Source organism: Ornithodoros turicata, chromosome 5 (assembly GCF_037126465.1).
Source record: "Ornithodoros turicata isolate Travis chromosome 5, ASM3712646v1, whole genome shotgun sequence".
NCBI lineage: Eukaryota > Metazoa > Arthropoda > Arachnida > Ixodida > Argasidae > Ornithodoros > Ornithodoros turicata.
Window position 1 is genome coordinate 29,465,096 of NC_088205.1, and position 19,488 is coordinate 29,484,583.

General features: G+C 43.5%; 1 protein-coding gene across 2 annotated transcripts in view; it reads left to right on the plus strand.

Annotated features, from left to right (window-relative positions):
• The first annotated feature begins 1,093 nt into the window (after positions 1-1,093).
• The window catches only part of LOC135395458 (homeobox protein BarH-like 1), an 84,029-nt gene continuing 65,634 nt past the window's right edge, over positions 1,094-19,488 (plus strand). For both annotated transcript variants that reach the window (XM_064626656.1, XM_064626657.1), the window contains exon 1: positions 1,094-1,411. In XM_064626656.1, the coding sequence (XP_064482726.1) occupies positions 1,120-1,411 (292 nt within the window). In that variant the 5' untranslated portion in view covers positions 1,094-1,119. The remainder of the gene's footprint in view (positions 1,412-19,488) is intronic.

Here is a 19,488-nt window from a genome sequence, read left to right on the forward strand (position 1 = left end):
TATGGGCAACCCGGCATCGAAGCTAGCGACCAAACTCGCATGGGCTCGTCAAGTGTACGGCGCAAAACTACATTGCATGCTCATAACACTGGATCTAAAACGAAAAAAAAAAAATGAATCGGCTACATCTTGGCCACGCACTCATCTGGAACAGCAAATCCATCGCGGGTGCATAGATCACTGTTGTTAGAAGAATTGAGTATTATTTCCCATCAGACGTCTCCCCGAGGCCTTTCATTAGCGGAGCTAGCTGATTAAAAATATTAAGGCTGCTCTGTCACATATACAACTTATCGTGGTCGGTTTACAATCAAGAAACTGTTAAACTATACTCCACTAACAGCAACTGCGTGTCTGCTGCTTTGCGATATCCTTTAAAATTGTTGACCTGAACGGAAGTCACCAAGATCATAGCCAACCAAACGTGATAATTGTATGTCTGTCCTGTACGGGACAATTCCGTGTGTTGCGTGAACAGTCAGCTTCCTTTCCTTTATTTTCTTTCTTCCTTTTTTGTTTCTTTTCTTTTTTTTTTTTGTTAAGAGTGCATTCCCAAAGCAGAACTTCACCGCACAACACGCTCCTCTCAACAACCATAACCCTGTATGACATCGTTTTCTCACCTGATTTCTTGAAAACGGAATGCGTTCGCCCTTTTTGTGACACAGTCGCGTTAAGTGTAATAAAAAGGCGTACGCCCCGAGCTTCCCGCAAAACAGGAGCGCTTTCGTTTCATTCTCTGCAATGGTTGACCTCCTGCGTGTTATGTGGTGAAACTCCGTTTTAAGAGTGCGGGATCCAGAGTTCAGTCGACCTCTCATTTGCGGATGCGACCGCACATTCCGGTCTTTCTCCGTGGCGCTTTCATAAGTCAGCAAAATATGAGCGACAACTATGTTGCTCAAAATCATGCTCCTTCTCGTCCTAACAACCGGATGCGTGCGTCCGCAAACCGCATCTCCGCAAACGAGGAGCTGCGCCGTAAGGGAGCCACCACGCGGGCGGCGCCTGCATAATATTTGGGCGTGCTCGGTGGGCGTCCTCCGTGCGCCGGGGCGTGCTCCCATCAGCCGCACTCGTGATCGGCGCGACTCGGCGGCCGCGCGCTGAGCCAGCGCCATGTACCCTGCGTCGAGTGGCCCGTGCCCAGTGCGATGCGCCACCAACAGTTCTTTCCTCGTCGACAACCTGCTGTCTGGCCGAGTGTCCAGGCCCGTGCCCGTGTCGCCCACCACGACCGCGTTACCCGTCGAGTACTGTTCTTCGCCTTCTCCAAAAACAGCTGTTGACAGTAGTAGGGATGAAGAGGAGGACTCCAGCACGCCACAGCTTAAGTTTGGTGTGACAGCGATCTTGGCTGATAACGGCAAGGATAACAGCGCGAGGATGCGAAATCCACTCTTTTCTGCCGGTAAGTGACTATAAATAGCATCGTCGTCTGGAACTTTGGGCGCGGGTGCCCTTAGTTTATAGTTTCATTTCGTCTCATGGACGTGATGAGAGGCTACTGTGATTCCTTGGAACTCACTTCTTGAGACCATGAAGCATTCGCAAAGATCGAATGGAAAATGCTGATACCCTATAGACACGCATCACGGAGTTCGGTCTAGCAGATGAATGCCAAAGCAAAACAGTACTCGTAAATAGAAATCACAATCTCGACACGGCCAGCATGTGGTAACGAGACCATGCGTGCAGGTTACCCGTAAGGGGATGTCTTCCACTGTATAAAAGGCAAGAGTTACGAAAGATGCCTCGCGGACCGTCACCAGGATAAATTCGGTGAGCAGTGTGCTACGGTGGGCAGACCAAGAACTGGAAAGTCAGCGGCTCCTTGATTCGTTGTCGATTTTTCGCCCAGACGGAAGTCGCTCATACAGAAAACACTACGGTACTCCGAAGCTCATAGTAGCGTACCACCATACGGGCCAAACATTATGACCCGCTGTTTAACGCACTCACCAGCAGTTATACATGGGCCGATAATAGTGGGAGTTTGCTCAATAAACAGTTTTCCTGCAGGAGTCATCAATCAAGTACGGCGCGCTCCCCACGGCGCAAGCCGGCCAGGAGGGGGGGATGATCCTTCCGCTCCTTTCTATAGGTCATTTGTAATCTCTCTAATAGTGTATGTACGATAAGAATGCTATGTCGAGGCGCATGTGTGGCTGTTAACGGCCCTCCTTGCGTGTTTGGCTTTTGGGCCATCTTTTGGGTGTTATCGCGTCAAGCTTGTCGCTTATGCGGCCCCGAATTAACGATAAACGCGGTCGATTTTGATGGGGATTTCAGAGAAAAACGAAAAAGTCCAGCCTCTCTTTCGTTCAGCCACTGATGACATTTGGTCCAACTTGAGAAGTTCGCAAAGCAACCACAGTTATAACCTTCTACCCTCCGGCATTCAATGTGGATTAATTGTGCCTGCGTTCTGCAAGAATAATGGTTACATAAGTGTCAGTAAATATTTCGACGCTATGGAGCAACGAAACCGATGGATGTGGACGTTATATAGGGTGGTCCACCAACCATGATAGAAATTCATAGTAAAAAACGTAGGCCCCGGAGAGACATGCGGTCAAGGAATTTTTTTCTGCCAATAACTTTTGCCACATATTGGGAACTTTTTCATTTCATTTCAATTGACGGAAACTTAATTTCTTGAATTGAACTCCGAAATTTCCCAAGGCAACCTAAGGTTTTCTTTGCGGAAATGGGTTCTCGGTTGTCATTTTACTCAGTATAGCATATAATCCCACTCGTAATGCAATGGCAATTGCCGAAACAAATTCGCCAAAAATCCGTAGAAATGAGCCCTTGGCTCCACCTCTTTTTTGACGGCTCGTAGTTTGAGCGCAAAGCTGCGGAGAGAGGAGGTTATATTGACACGCCACACGAGGGGGGGAAAGGGTTACAAGCCGTCGGATGACCTCATTTTTGATAAGATAGCTCTGATTCCCGCACTCACCGCGCGTGTTTGTTCCGTGGGTAAGGCTTGTAACCCTTTCCCCCCTCGTGTGGCGTGTTAATGTAATGGAACCTCCTTTCTTCGCAGCTTTGCGCTCAAACTACGGGCCGTCAAAAAAGAGGCGGAGCCAAGGGCTCATTTCCACGGATTTCCGGCGAATTTATTTCGGCAATTGCCATTGCATTACGAGTGGGATTATGCTATACTGAGTAAAATGACCACGACGAACTAATTTCCGCAAAGAAAACGTTAGGTTGCCTTGGGAAAATCCGGAGTTCAATTCAAGAAATTAAACGTCAATTGAAATGAAATAAAAATGTTACCAATATCTGGCAAAAATTATTGGTAGAAAAAAATCCCTTGACCGCATGTCTCTCCGGGGCCTACGTTTTTTTACTATGAATTTCTATCATGGTTGGTGGACCACCCTGTATATGTGACGAATACGACACGAGGGGAAACATTTTAAAGAAGTAAGAATAGCCGATTCATTCCTCTAGAAGAGGAATTCCATAGAAGGAGGGACAGTACAAACGCGAATACAGAAGAAATGCAATGAACAGATAATCACACAAATTAAAAAGGACACTAGCAATAAGGAAAAACCTATAACGCTCTGTAATATTGTGAGATGCCGTCCTCAAATAAAGACAGTGTGTCACAGTCAACCACCGCCTGGGGATGGCTGTTCCAGTCCCTGATGGCCGCCGGGAAAAAGGAGACCCGTAGACAATTAGTTCGGAATTTGTATGGCGTTAGATGCTGGCCGTGTTTCCCCCGTCGGCTTCCATACTGTTGTAAGCGCAAGTATCCGTCTTTCGCGATACCGGTCAGATCGTTATAGATATTCCATAGGAGTTTTAGACGCTGAATTTTATTCCTAGTACGCAATGAAAGTAGATTGGCTGACTCCAACATCTGGGCGTTGTTGAGTCTAAACGAGAATAACGGTTACGCACAAAGCGAATATCCTTCCTCTGTACCATCTCAATTTCTCTTACTTTTGTCACAGCCTCGGGAAACCATATTACAGAGCCGTAGTCAGTGATAGAGCGGACAAGATATTTGTAGGCAGTTAGTTTTGTCTGGGAGTCAGCCTGCGCAAGAGTTCTCCGTAGCAAGTATAACCTGCTACTAGCCTTGGAGATAACTTCTTTAAGGTGCTGGCTCCATGTCAAGTCTATGGTGAAAGTCAAGCCGAGATATTTGTGTGCATGTACTTGCTTTAAAGGAACACTCTTCACTTCGTATTGGCACTGCACGGCACTGGTCTTCTTTCTAGACACCGTCATGTAAACACTCTTCTGCGCATTAATACCCATTTGTCAAGTTTCGCATCAATGGACTACAGAATCAAGAGAACGCTGAAGGGTTACTTGGTCCTTAACCGTATTAACAACTTTGTAAAGCACACAATCGTCTGCGAAAAGTTTAATGTTAGCATCTACGAGCTCTGCAATATCGTTTGTATATAAATGAAAAAACAGCGGACCGAGCACCGACCCTTGGGGAACTCCGGAAACTACACTGAGTGATGCGGAAGATGTATTATTGTAAGAAACGAACTGGAGCCTCCCCGTCAGATAGGACGCAAGGCAGTTGATGAGCTTTTCGTTTTTAAATTGACAGCTGAGCTTCCAAAGCAGTTTAGAATGCGACACACTGTCGAATGCCTTTTGGAGGTCAAGAAAGATAACATCAGACTGCTTTCAATTATCAATGAACGTAGCCAGATCGTGTACAAATTCTATTAATTGATGTGTCGTTGAGGATCCTTTGCGGAATCCATACTGACATTTGCTAAGCACAGAATGCTCTTCCAAAAACTTTGCCATGTGACAGTACAATATATGCTCGAAAATTTTAGAGCAACTGGATAGCAGTGAAATGGGTCGGTAGTCACTAGTGCCGCTACACTCAGACTTCTTAGGTACGGGAACAATTTTGGCAGTTTTCCAAGCCTTGGGAAGCACTCCGGAGTAGACCTTTTGGAATATCACTTGCAAATATAGTGAGATCCATTCAGCATACCGCCTAAGAAATGCATTAGAAATATTATCGGGCCCTGCGTCTTTGCTAGTGTCAACCTTCAACAACAACGCAAGGATACCTTGTGATGTGAAAACCACGTTAGAAATCGGGGGTAAGTGCCTAGGTTCACTATATAGGGAGGAATTTGTCCATCATCGGGTCGAAACACCGAAGAAAAATACTGATTAAATAAATCCGCTGAGAGATTAACATCTACAGCTGTGCTGCGTTTTTTCGGAGTAACATAACGCCAATATTTTTGCGGTGAATCCCTGAGAAAACTTCGTAGGGTTGTACTGAAAAAGTGGTTTCTGTTATTTGAAATCATAGTTCTGAGTTCCTTCCTAAGTTGCGTTGTTATAGGTCTTGGGCTGAATCTCTTCATTAGTCTATTCAGCTTGCGCTTCTCATATGAATTACTTATCTCGAAATCCATGGTCTGCGTTTGCCTACGTCATGGTCTGCGTCTAATTTCGAATTAAGTAATAGTGATTACTAGAGGCGTTCATCCGAACTGTTCCCGAAGAGCAGCTATTGTGTCCACATATTTGAACCTTTAATTAATGTAGGTATTGGGTAGGTAAGATTTTAATTCCTGAAAAATTTCCGAAGTAGTATTTGTTACGCACGCTCGTGTAGTGCATGTAGCGTGATTGGTCGAGATTTCTAGTTCCCGTCAACGAGCCTTATTGAAGCGTGGGATAAATTAGTGCATAATAAGACTCATTACCCTATAAGGGGTTGTTGTTTAACTCGATGTAACGCGCCTATTTCCTTGCGGTTTCGGGGAAAGGCATATGCTTCAGTTCATTTTCCTTTGTGAAATCCATAGTGAGATTACGTGTTTATATTATACTGCGTGATAAAAACAAGTGCAATCTTTACTTGATAACTCCACATTTATTTAAAAAACACGAAGAGGATAGAAACAGGGGTGGTGGGGATATCTTTATTAGAATAAAGAAAAAAAAAAGAGGAAAGGTCAGCCAAACGGTATGTCGGAAAAACTGGTTCATAATGATTGTATTGCAAATTGTAATTATTTATGTCGTTTTTATCTCCACCTTTACTTGGTATGCAATAACTTTTGCAGTATGTAATGCGCATGTGTTTAATGACTCGCCGCGAGTATATTTGACTCGGTGACATAAAGGATTACATAACATGCCACATGCTTGATATAGGCCTTTCATACCGTCTGCTCCGATAGATTCCCAGTTGTTTGGCAGCGTTTGTTTGACCTCAGTGGGAGTCGTTGCACACAGAAAAATTGAGTTCATTTGTGACATCGGAGAACTGATGTTCTGAGGCTGGAACAACATAGAAAGGATTCATCATTTGTGACATTTAGTGATAAGGAAAAGGCTTCATTGGCCGGGGTTAAGCGATGTATCAAATGCACCAACGTTTAATAAATTACTGAGTGGAATTTCTGGTAAGCTTTCTGCACATTCCGGGACTAGTAGGTGCAAAAGTAATATTTCCCTGCATACACCTGCCTACATCACGATATACAGGGTGTTCCAGAAAACGCGTCATTCGATTATAATAAAAAAAACTACACCACCTAGAATCATCCGGTCAGCGACATTTGTTCTTACTAGGTTTTTGCCACCTCCTGATGTGACTGTCGTGTAACGTAAGTTTAATTATGTAAATTTTTGCGAACTGAAGTCGGAAATTTGCCAAGTAAAGGTAACTTTTTTACCCCACCAACGTGAAAGCGTGTCTAATGTCTCAAATTAATGATAATTGACTGGGACATTCAGGGGCTATCCCATCAGAAAAAATAGCCGAACATCATGCTCTACGGAGCTAGCGCGCGACAAATTTTTCAGCGCAATCCTTGTCAGTCCGACGAGAGGAGGTTGGAAACCAAGCCCACACCTGCAACGCAGAAAGAGATAACACAGGTATGGCTTATCGCGTCCGACTTTCGCTGGGATCGCACTTTCCCTCTCTCAATTTCAGCAACTGTCTCTGTTTCTACTATCACTCTGTGGGCTGGGTTTCGAACCTCCTTTCGTCGGACTGCGAGCGATTGCGCTCAATAAGTCTCGCGCGTTATGGTTCGGTGCTACGAAAAGCATGATGTTCGGCTATTTTTCCGTTGGGACAGCTCGTGAATATCACTGCCAATTACCACGATTGATTGATAGATTGATTTTAAAAGAAAAAAATGACGAATGTGTACCACGAACTTGAGTGAATTCGGCACGCTCTTCATATTGGTGGGGTAAAAAAGTGACATTTACTTGGCAAATTTCCGAGTTCAGTTCGCAAATATTTACATAATTAAACTTACGATACATGATGTTCACACCAGGAGTTGGCAAAAACCTAGTAAGAACAAGTGCGGTTGACTGCGTGATTCTAGGTAGCGTAGTTTTTTTATTATAATTCAATGACACGATTTCTGGGACACCCTGTAGATGCATTTGCGCAATCCGGATTGAATAGTTGGACATAGTACATAATCAGAGCTGTCGCCATGAGAGTTTGCACCCGGGGCAGGGTAAACGTGAAGCCCCCCCCCCCCCCCCTCTCACTGCGTTCAGAATCTCAGTAAAGAAAGAAAAGAAAACGCTCATTCGCACTGCTTAGATCATAAATTCAAATTCTCTGCATTCCTGCTTTATACTGTACATCTCTACGGCTCTGGACAGAATTCTAACGCACTACGAAACGTGTGCATTTCTTTACGTTTGAACTGAACGATATCAATGTCGCCGGTGACTCTTTTTCTGCTTCTCTATTGTCTCTTCGTACCTGCTCTGACTCTAATGCAGGTTGACGAAAGTATGGGTGGGAAACGCGTTCTTCCTGACAATATGCGCTTGTATTAGAACCTATAACGTTGGTCCTCACAGAAAAGAGTCGGTGACGACGGATAAAATTTCTCTCCTATAGCGAAAAACCGTGTCGATGGTAATCTCTATAGGATATCCGACTTACTGCTACAATGGTAACAAAGCTGTGATTTTTGTTTGGCGTTACGGTCTGTTATATCAATATTGAACTTTCTGTAGCATGGTTTTATATTAAAGGTAGATCTGCAGAAAGCTTGTATGAATCAGGGGTTTCTGTTTCGCAAGTATAGGGTGTTTAGTGCGGGGGGGGGGATAAAATGTAATAAATGAGACCGTGACTGGATACAGTTGAGCAAGCGGCCGAATGTGAGATGTGATACACGGTTCCTTTCATGTACGCCGCTTTATCAAAATATTCCTTGCTCGGTCGTGCCTATATTTGAATTGGTACCAGGGCGTAGAGAACGAAAAGACAAAGCCAAATTGAATGCCAACCAAGTAAAGAACAACAACAACTTTATTACAACTTTGTTATCAGTGTTTTTTCTTGTATGTTGTCCGAGACGTTTTATTTTTATGTATTTTCGTAGCAGTTAATGGTGGGGGGATATGTTTATTAATTCTGTTTATGTTGAATTAATTCTGGCTTTCTGCCACGGGGCTATATATACCGAGAAAGCCATAAGAAAGAGGGGTCTATCTCCCGAATGTTGTGTATAAGAGCTATTATATAAGGGATAATTAAATTGTATTGTTCATCAAGTTAAGTGCTCACAAGAGCTGTGGAACGTGAGTTCATTGTTGCTGTGAATGGAGCCTTAAGGAGCAGAATATCATTTTCCTTGTCAGGATATGATGCTTGCTCAAGTGATGGTGGACTCTAATTCGTGGATATTGATGAATTTAAGCGTCGATGGGTGGTCTTTGATCAACGAGGCATCTGAATAAGATTTATCTGCAAATAGTGTCGAGGGAGCAAATACCGGGACAAAGAATACGAGTGTTATCGTGTCATGATAGATTGTGGTCAACATGCAGTCGTGAGAATGAGTTCGTGGCTTTCCATGGTATAAAACGTTTGTATTTCAAAACAAATAAGGTCGTACAGATACCGTAATTAGCGCACAGTAATTGCACAACGGACTCGATGCACCTTCTATCGACATCTATAAAGATCGTTCTAAAAACAATCACTGTCGTATACTGATGATTTATAATATATTTATATATTTTTTTATATTTATTATATACTGATTATCTGATACTGATCTTACTGGCGTCAGACGGACTAATTTAGTGTCACTTTCAACGAGTGACACTCGCACTTAGTGTCATTTGTGTGGTATCACACGACATCTTTTAGTGACACCCGGCAGGAAGCGCACTAACGATTTAGGGAGTTCCCCAAACTCATTTTACTTCTCTTCGGTGACCGAGTGTGTAGCATCGACAGTAGCCTTTCTGGTACAGCTAAAATATTGAGAAAAAGCGAGGGGGCCCTACACCAGACTATTTTTGAACAAGTATATTGAACAGCGTGTTTATTTTATTTAAGTATACAGTGTGTCATTGTGCCAAAAAAACATCTCATTACTCTCGTTAACAGCCTGTGTGAACTTCGCGGTCTCGGCGATCCGGCGGCGGCCATTTTTGTTGTGGCATTTGTTTGAGGCCAATTTGTTTTATGTTCGAAGGAGACATGCAGGAAGTGTTTCTAAATCAAAGAGAAACATTCTGAAACGGGTACTGTTGCGCACGCCTAAAGAATTATTTTCCGCTGTTTATTCTTGTCTATCTTATCTTAAGAAAGTCTATGTGAAGAATTTTTGTTCATAGGGTTCTCGTAAACCTCGATAAATTGTACACGAAACAGGTACAGACGTGTTCCTTTCGAGTTTATCTAGGGAATGACACAATTTTGAAGGCCTGAAGCGATCCACTGATTTTTTGCGAATTAAAGTTTGTCAAATTTTCGATACATGGAGGTCAATGGGATATGCAACAAAATCGCTTCTCTCGGCATGCACGGCTCCTATGTCATGCCCTACAATGTCATTCCCTACAGTAGCAGTCTAGGAATTGATTGCAATCAGTAAATTCGACAAACTTACTGCAGTTTTCCAGATCCCTGCGTATGAAAATAATGGGTTTGTTGTTCGCTAGTATTTTCTGCACGCTGGCGCCGGTTACATCACTTCCTTAAAGCGCGGAAGGAAAGCAAAACAAAGAAAACAATTTTCCGATGGTGCCGCCAACCCTCGCCGGAAGCGAACGTAACTAGATCGCATGAGAAGGCCAAGCACGTATATAGTGAAATTGACATTCGCTTGGTTGGAGTGCACTTCACGAAAAGGACACTAAATTAGCCAGTGTGACACGGGTATTATGGTTTTATGAATGTAGCTATTTATAGCTACCTAATGAGAGTGAGCATGATGTACTAGACTAGGACAAGTAGCAGTTTAATACAGCTGGTTATGAAAAGGCCACCAGTCAAAAACCTTGAAACCTGCCCATTTGGACTATACAGGCTCTAACTCGTGTGTTCACGTATAGCGCCACACATTGCCTGAAATCTGACATCAGTTTAGGAGGGATAAGTAATGCATGAAGCTAAAATTTGAAGAGGATAGGGCGATATCTACAGGGCGTTCAAAATTAAGCTTTCACTAGCACTTTATAAATAGGCGAACAAAAGAAAACTGGTGCTATTTTTTCTGTTCCTTGAGTAAGAAACAGGTGCTACATAATTAGCAGCACCTGTTTCTTACACACGTAGCGTAAAGTTATCATCCGGTTTCCTGTCATCACTGTGTTTGCTAAGCGCTCGTGAAAGCTTAATTTTGAACACCCTGTATAAAGGTTATGCAGAGGGGATGGTAAAAAATAAAAACATAAAAGGACCTACTACTCAGGCGCTACCAAATGAATGCAGTTGGTGTGACGCAAAGTTATTTTGAAAGCAACAACAACAACATAGATGAATGAATGATGATGATGATGATGTGGAATGTTTCCCTGCGTTGAGTGCACGACCGTATCCCATTCCAAAAAGGTTCACATTAAAGGATGACGATGGAAGGAAATCCCTACAGTTCGTGAAGGAGGCCGATCGAGTCTCCGGCGCCGCCTTGCTCATCTAGGCTACCGAGAGCTTTCCCTCGCGGTGCTACTTGGCCCTACCCAGCACGTTGAAGTCACGTCTGCGCTGACACGATTCCTTCGGGAATCTAAACTCCTGGACATTCTTTGATGCGTCCTATGCGCAACGATTAGTGAAGGAGCTGTTTCTTCCGTATTTTTTGATAATTTTCTGTATCCCAGCTGTTTTCTTTTGTTTGCTTGAAAGCATTAGGGAATAGCAAGCCCACACCGTGGCTAACCTTTCCCTTCCCTTTTTTCTTACTTTGCATTAAACATACCCCCCCCCCCCCCCTCCCCGGTGGCCCTCAGAAAGGAAAGAAAAGCGCCTAGTGCACGGCACTGATGGCCAGGGTTACTCCATGAGCTGAGATCTTTGCAGATGTTGAATGGCCTCTGATCCAGCATTTCAAGTTGACATTTAAAGGCCCGTCGCTCGCGTACGTACTGGCTGCAGTCTTCTAGAATGTGTCAAATTGTTGCCGGAAAACCACAAGTTGTACACAGCGCCGTGTTGCTGTGACCTAGCCTATACCGGAGTGCAGCACCGCAAGCAAATGCACCGCTACAGGGCTATACTTTGATACGTCCAGCTTCACGAAAAACCACAATGATGAATTTTAATGAATTGTTAATAACGTCAATCAGAGGACAATGCTCTCGTCCATTCAAGGACAGACCTGTGTAATATTTCAGAATAAGAAATTTGATGATAGTAATGATGATGATGATGTTATAAAAATTATAGATGTAGCCCCCACTTCGCGCGAGAACGGCTAATCCAGCGATTATCTAAAAGCGCACGGCGTTGCAAGATATAAGCCCTCCTCCTCTGTGACCTGATGATAAGATACAAGCGAACGCTGTGCAGCGGCAGCCTATGTTGACAGAGAGGAGGCCAACAACCACTCTGAAGACGTCAAAAGATATGCTAAATTCGGAAACACAACTGAATTTGAATAACTGAATTTTTATAAGCAGGGGATTTGCTACCCTGACGTTATTGACTCTAGATTCCGCTCTTTTTTTTTTCCTTTTGTTTTTGCAAGGCAAGGAATGCGCCACTGAATACCACCTATACGCTTCCCCAAATAAAAGTAGCATATACTTCTGCTATGAACACTAATGAACTAAGTCAATGAATGCAAGATAGAGCAATAACACCCCGCTTCTGTGAGTGATTTATGCAGACAGGTGCACTTTTAAGTAACTAACCAGTATTCCAGGCTGTGTGGAATGAGCCTACAGCCCAGTGATGGATGCGATCTGAATAATCACGTGCAGACTATATCATTGCATCCTCCGTTCTGTTTCGCATATTTTGCTATCGACCGATTTTAATATAGAAGCGCAAAAGATTACCTGTTTAGCATCTTGCTATACGGGAAAAGTTAAAAAGTGGCACAACGTAACGTAGACTTATCAAGAGCTACCCTACAGTTTAGTGAGCCTGGTTTTAGAGAATAACGTTTTTGAGAGAGAGATTACACTTCAGCGAATTGCGTTTCAGCGAAAGAAACGCTCGTCTATCGAACTACGTTTTAGAGAATATGTGGACCGCTGTAGATAACTCCGTTCTCACGACTGTTTTTTTTTTGTCTTAGCCTTAATCTTATCATCACTCGTAGATAAGTACCGATACTTCGCAGAGACTATGTGCTTTCTTTACGTTAGAACGCAAAGATTTTGCGACAAGCTTCGTTCAAAGAATTTATTTCACTCTAGTGGTGAGACAATTAAACAAATAAGGACGAACGGAACGCAAGTCTAAGAACGCCGAGTTGCATACTGTTGCAATACCCAGTTGCAATCAGATCCCACTGCTGTGGCCTTGTCTTCACTTCAACTGCCATCATTCAATTTAAGCATTTATTTCAAATGGGTTCAAACGGTGTTGCCACTGTCTGGGCAACAACTAGAGATACAGGACAAACACACGACTGGAGTTTGAAGTTCATCCACCAGCTGGCCTGCATCTATACCACCATACTCTGGGGAACTCTAGCTCTGTAACAGAGAGGAAGTCCCCGCTCTCTGCCTTCAGTCCTCATAAGAGTAATACATATTGTATAGAAAACGACACGCGCGCCACTTCCTGGGAATGTATGATGCGTACCTGTTCCCATGGCAACTGTCTGCTCCTCCGCAGGAAAATTCCTTGTTTTGGCAACGCGCTGTCCAGCTTCGCGTTTGTTGTAAATGCATTTGTTGTAAATGCTATTACCAAAAGAGCCTGCTACGGGGACAGTACTGCTTTGTATACACTAAAAAAGAAGGGAGTCAGGGTGACTCCCTTTGGGGGAGTCAAACCCTGCCACATATATAACCCCCCCTCCTGGAGTCACTATGACTCCATCAAGGCAGGGGGGTCATGTGATGCCATCAAAGGGAGTCATTTGACTCCCACTTCCATGGATCTGTTTTGACTCCTACCGGCATCAAGTAACCCCATAGCTGGAGTCACTTGATGGCCCCGGGAGTGTGGGGGGGGGGACCTTCCACCCCCCCACAAAAAGTGCGCCAAAACGAAGCATCGTTGCAATAAATTCTGTTTCCCTGCAGTACTCTCTAACTGCACCAGTTCCTGGCCAGAACGTACAAATATAAATTTAGTTTGGTCACGTACACCAAGGTGTACTGGCAGTTCGCACATACAGCAGAAATACATAACTTGTTGCAATGGTATTCTACATTTTTAACAAGGTACTGAATGGTTCCAGACTATAGGCTTAACCTAAGAGATTTTTATTGCTTTGACAATTAGCACTCCTTTGAGACAAGATAGCAGCAACAGGCTAAGTGACTAAGTTACACATGTTTTGCTCTTTAAATTGAAACACCTGGACCACCTGCTCAACTTTGACGTTGTTCACAGCCCTGCACAAATCTGATGATCCACATCGATTAAGAACTAGCACTTGCTGAGCGTAGTGGCTATTGACTGTCCTATACTTCTTGAAACCAGTTTCATCCAGTTAGAGTGAACAGCTGAATTATTTACTTTTAGACCAGGATGAATGTTTTTGTGCTTGTTCGTTTTTCATTTGCGGTGAGACCAAATGTCATCTACACGGTGGTGCCTTCAAAAACCCATCAGATATTTCCTGTACTGCAGATACGGAAATTGTACCTATGGATTTCCGAACTGAGAGAGAACAAGTTCTCATTACCTGAGATTACTGATTCGATATGAAAAGTTGCCTAAAAAATGCGCAAAATAGAATGCAAAAAGATTTCTTGCAACAGCACGAACATCTTACTGATGTGCAGGCTGGTGATGCTGCCACAGAATTCAAGTAACAGTTGCATACTTTTCGTTGATGCTGCAATTGTTACTGTATAAGAAGTCTGCTAGTAACACTTACGCGCTGTCTTCAAAATATTTTCGTATCTTGTTTCATACATTCGAGTAACATTTTACTGCTATTCCAGATTAATTCCCAGTTTGCCCCCTGATAACAAGAACATGTGCTGTGTCCTTGCAATCTCACAGGCGTTTGTCACTCAGCTGCAGCACGCAAAAACTGAATAAGGGTGGGCTTTCCAAGGCAACCCCCTCTACAATGGAGGGTTACATGGAAATCAATGAAGTACAGCAACTAGTTATGGCAACTAGTAGTACTTATACGATGTACTTTGTGAAATTTGTGCACGGCGTCAACCTGTATATGCTCCAAACTGTGATTCCACGTTAACGTAACAGTTAATTATAGCACTCTAGGAGGCCTCTAGGACTGTACACAACGTCAACGGTAAAGAAGGTAGCATGCTGGATGTCCGACCATGAACCCTTCGGTCAAAACAGAGAATGATGCAGAAGCTTGCAGATCCCTGCACTCTGAACTTGTATCACTGGGACACGAAGTGGTGTTCCAATGGATTCCGAGCCATGTCGGAATTTCAGGCAATGATCGTGCTGACGTTCTTGCTCGGCAAGCCCACGACGCTGAGCAACCAACTGTCTTTCCCCTTGCGCACTTTATGTGCCAGCTGAAAATCCGCCGCTTCACTGCCAACCGCACACAGCTCTTTCAGCAAGAAGCTATACGAACCAATGCCTTCCTTAAATCCATTGACCCTTTAATGACATATGCTGTGCCTGGCCGCATCCCGCGCATCGAGGAATCGCTGCTTCATCGGCTGCGGCTGAATGTGGCCCGAACTCCTCTCCTCCTGTTTAAGATGAATCAGCACCCATCACCTCTTTGCCCAACGTGCAACGTAGAAGCCGATGTGCCACACATTCTCATTGCCTGCCAGCGGTACGAAGATCACCGATCGAGTCTCCGGCGCCGCCTTGCTCATCTAGGCTACCGACTACCGAGAGCTTTCCCTCGCGGTGCTACTTGGCCCTACCCAGCACGCTGAAGTCACGTCTGCGCTGACACGATTCTTTCGGGAATCTAAACTCCTGGGCATTCTCTGATGCGTCCTATGCGCAACGATTTGTGAAGGGGCTGTTTCTTCTGCATTTTTTTGATAATTTTCTGTATCCCAGCTGTTTTCTTTTGTTTGCTTGAAAGCATTAGGGAATAGCAAGCCCACACCGTGGCAAACCTTTCCCTTCCCTTTTTTCTTACTTTGCATTAAACATATCCCCCCCCCCCCCTTGCAGATCATCTGTTGTGTGATGGATGATGGTACACTCTTAAAAATGAACTTCACCGCATAGCACGCTTTTAGCCAACCATTATCTCGAATGATATCGCTGATTTGTTCAAAACGGTAGGCGTACGCCTTTTCTGTGACACTTATGAGGTTCATAATTGTCACAAAAATGGCGTACGCCTCCCGTTTTCAGCAAATCAGGGCACATAAGGATATCATTCGACATGATGGTTGGCTAGGAGCGTGCAATGCTGTGAAGTTCATTTCTAAGAGTGTAGGATACACATGGTCCTCTCCCGGCTTCTGCAAGTAAAGTATTTTAAGAGTAAAATTATGAATAGTGCCAGGAAAACAGTGCCACATTATCAGATAACAATATAATTTCATAAGTTTTATCTCTTCCACAAAAAGTGCATATGATAATTCAGGCGTTAAATTTGAGTTGGTATGTGCTTTTGGTATTTGAATGAAACAAGGTAAAAGGATGATGTTTCTCATCAGCACTGTAGTGATGTGATTGACCCAAGCCATTTTTGAGAACCTACTGCAGGAAAAAAAAAAAAAAAAACTCTAGGAAAAAATTGTGCTTTTGAGCAGGTATGTTACATCATCAAGTACACACTATGTGCTCTATTTTTAACATACTTTCAAAAGAGGGACGTACATGTGGTCATCGAACCGGAAGCCCATTTCCTTGTAGCGATTGTCATCTACTGGAATCAGTTGAACTAGGTTACCTGTGATGACAAGAATCAGACCAGTGTTCGACCATAGCGGTGTCAAAATTCGAAAATTCCAGGTGAAGTACAGTACACAATAGAATATAGATAACTGCCTATAATTTCTCATTAGTCATTTTCTGCCGTATATTGCAGCCACAATACCAAATATAAACGAAATAGTAAAAGAAAATGCCAAAGCTGGCTTACTGTTGAAAAAGTACTATGTGTGCTCTACACACCATGCCATCTCCCTTAGTTATTTTCGCATAGTTTTCGTTGGGCTTCTTGGGCGCTATCCGTGTAGGACTTCGTATTGCTGTAAAAAGAAAGTGAGATTCGCGTGGCAATTTTCGAAGTTCAATTGACTAAAAATAAATTCCCTGCAATTAAAAATTGTCCAAAGCCTTCCTCGATGGTGGCAAATGTTTCCAGAACTGGTGGGACCGAAAGTCCCACAATGCTCCAGCGCCTACATCGCCAGTTCCAATTTTTTTATCACTTTACATGAAACACCCTGTATATGCAATAGATATTAAAACATAAATGTGCACTGTAGCACGAACAAACTACTAGCCGGACCTCCGAAAGTGCATATTAACTGCAGTGAGCCTATTTGGGTGCTCCAACACTAGCCAAACTTTATCTTCTCCTAAAATGAATAATTCAAACATTTAGCTAATTGACTAACTTCGATATCGTACAGCTCCAGTTGTAGGGTCCAATGCCAGTAACCTAGGGCCAGTGATAGAATCTACCTAAATTAAATAATTTTATATTGACCTTTATCTGCAAATAAATATCTGTATTCAGTAAAAACCTTTTATTTAACATAATGTATGCATGTTTACGCATAATCTTTGTATGCGCCTTTATGTTCATTATGACAGAGGTTGCACGATGGCTCAGATAGGTGTATAAATATTCCACATATCTTGGAGACCCACCCACCCCTTTTCAGCAAAATAGACCTACAACACAAAGAACTGCTTACAAACTTCTTGATGACTCCATCTGTCTTCTCTCTTAGCAGTGGTGGCAGGAAGCAGAACATAGTACTGACCAGGACACCTAATGCGATGGGCAAATTCCAATGGCGACTAAATATGTGACACACCTGTATTATTCAATAAATTGAGATGGTGCAGTGTCATGCCTTCAACACAGAGCCACTGCTTTCTGACCAGCAGACACCTTCCTAAATAACCACATCAGAAGGTGTACCACTGGGGAGAAACAGGTATTGCATGGTTCTGGTGTACCGAATAATTATCTGAACTGCTAGAGTAGAAAGGTGATGAGGTCAGGATTACATATGCATCTAAGTTCTGCAAAGCAGGTACCAAGGTCAACAGCAACAAAACCATGGCTCCAGCTCTCGCCTCCCATGTATGGGTGTTGGCACACGCTTACTGTGCTTCCATTTCAAAGGCAAGGAGCTGGGAAAAGACAGATGCATAGTGCATGAAGATATAAAACGCAATCTCAGCTGATGCGGTGTTATAAGCAGCCGTTTCACTCAGTCTCACGTTTTGAGGGCAGTGCTAGCGGCTCCACGGATCCACTCTCCTCACGTTCTCGCATGCAGCGGATTCCGCACGAAGGAGTGCGAGAAGGAAGGGGGGATTCATTGCCAGAGAACGGCGACTGTGGGGTCGGGCGCGCATCTGACTCCTCGCGACTCCCTTTTTTTCTTAGAGTGTATATTCAATATACAGGGTGTTTTTTTATTCGTTACTGAATTTTTATTTAAAAAACCTTGCGGAGCAAAATAGATCCCGTTTTACCAGGTGGGTTATACGGCCAAGCGAACATCCTGTAGGACAGCGTATGCAACTACTGGACGACTAGTTAGGTAAAAATCATTAATTAACCTATTAAATATTTTCTGGGAAATGCGAGATAGCAGAATTGGAGCCAGCCATTATTCAAATCCCCGATCTTCATTAAACGCCCTGTGAAGCGAACGTGAGTGAGATACGTGAATGAGATATAAACGGTAAAAGTTCGCTATGCAAATGAGCCGAAACCAGAACTACACGCTTTTCGAGCGCAGAAACGACGCGACCTTCGCCTTATGTGAGTCGACAGCGGTCTACCTGGCAAACAGGTTAGCGCCTGCTCCAATCAGCTTCATCGCTCCAAAGCACGTGATCGTCTCACATGGATTGCCTGTCACTTTTTCTGCGCTAGAGTGGTGCGTAGTTCTGGCTTGGGCTCTATCATTTGCATAGCAAAATTTTGCACTTCTCGAAAGTACGTTCGCTTCTCAGGGTGTTTAATAAGGACGATGGATTTGAATAATGACTGGCTCCAATTCTCCCAGCTCGTATTTCCCAGAAAACATATAATTAATAAGTTAATTAATGAATTTTAGCTAATTAGTGGTCAAGTAGTTTCATACGCTGTCCTACAGGATGTTCGCCTGGCCGTGTGAGAATATTTGTTTCGTTACCGTGGTTTTATTCTCACTTACTATATATCACTTACTATTTACAAAGTTCCTCTTCTTGTTAAATAATATCTGAAGAGAAAACTGTTGAAAGCTAAGTAGAAAACACAGAAATGCGCGCTCTTTAGTCAACAAGCAACGGGAGAAAGAGAGAAAGTGTTGTTAACCTTGCATCATGCGTGACAATGAAACCGCTTGGTCGCATTGCAAAGTTTTCCAAATAAACTAGCAAATCGGCTAGGGTGACTCTCTAAACGATTAGTTTACCCTTGTAACTCTTCTGCCTTTAGGCGTTTAAATATGGATTTTTCACGCTAACTGTTACACGCGTCTCTCTTTCTCTTTCCTTTCATTCAATATCGCGGTTCTGTCGTGAGGCTGCCTTCGATTTCGCATTGTAGATATTTATGAATGGCAGCGTATATAGGAATACGTACAGTGGAGAGCGGCTATATTTCGTGCAGCTGCCTTCGACAGCAGGGATTTTGCGAAAACCGTCTGCCTTTGAAGAATGGCGATGCTAACGGCCGCCGCGCGAACGATTCGACACATCAAGTAAAACTGCACACATCTCGTATTAAATGCGCTTCCATAGCAGAAGTAATGTTGTGGGAATGCTGCACTTTCTTCCTCCTCTATTATTATTTGTTTTTTGAGTAACGTTCTAGACTGAGCGTTCCATGAGCATATCGAAGAGCGCGTACTAAATGATTCCTATACACTCTAAAAACACAACTACAACGCACGTTGTGCGCCAACCAT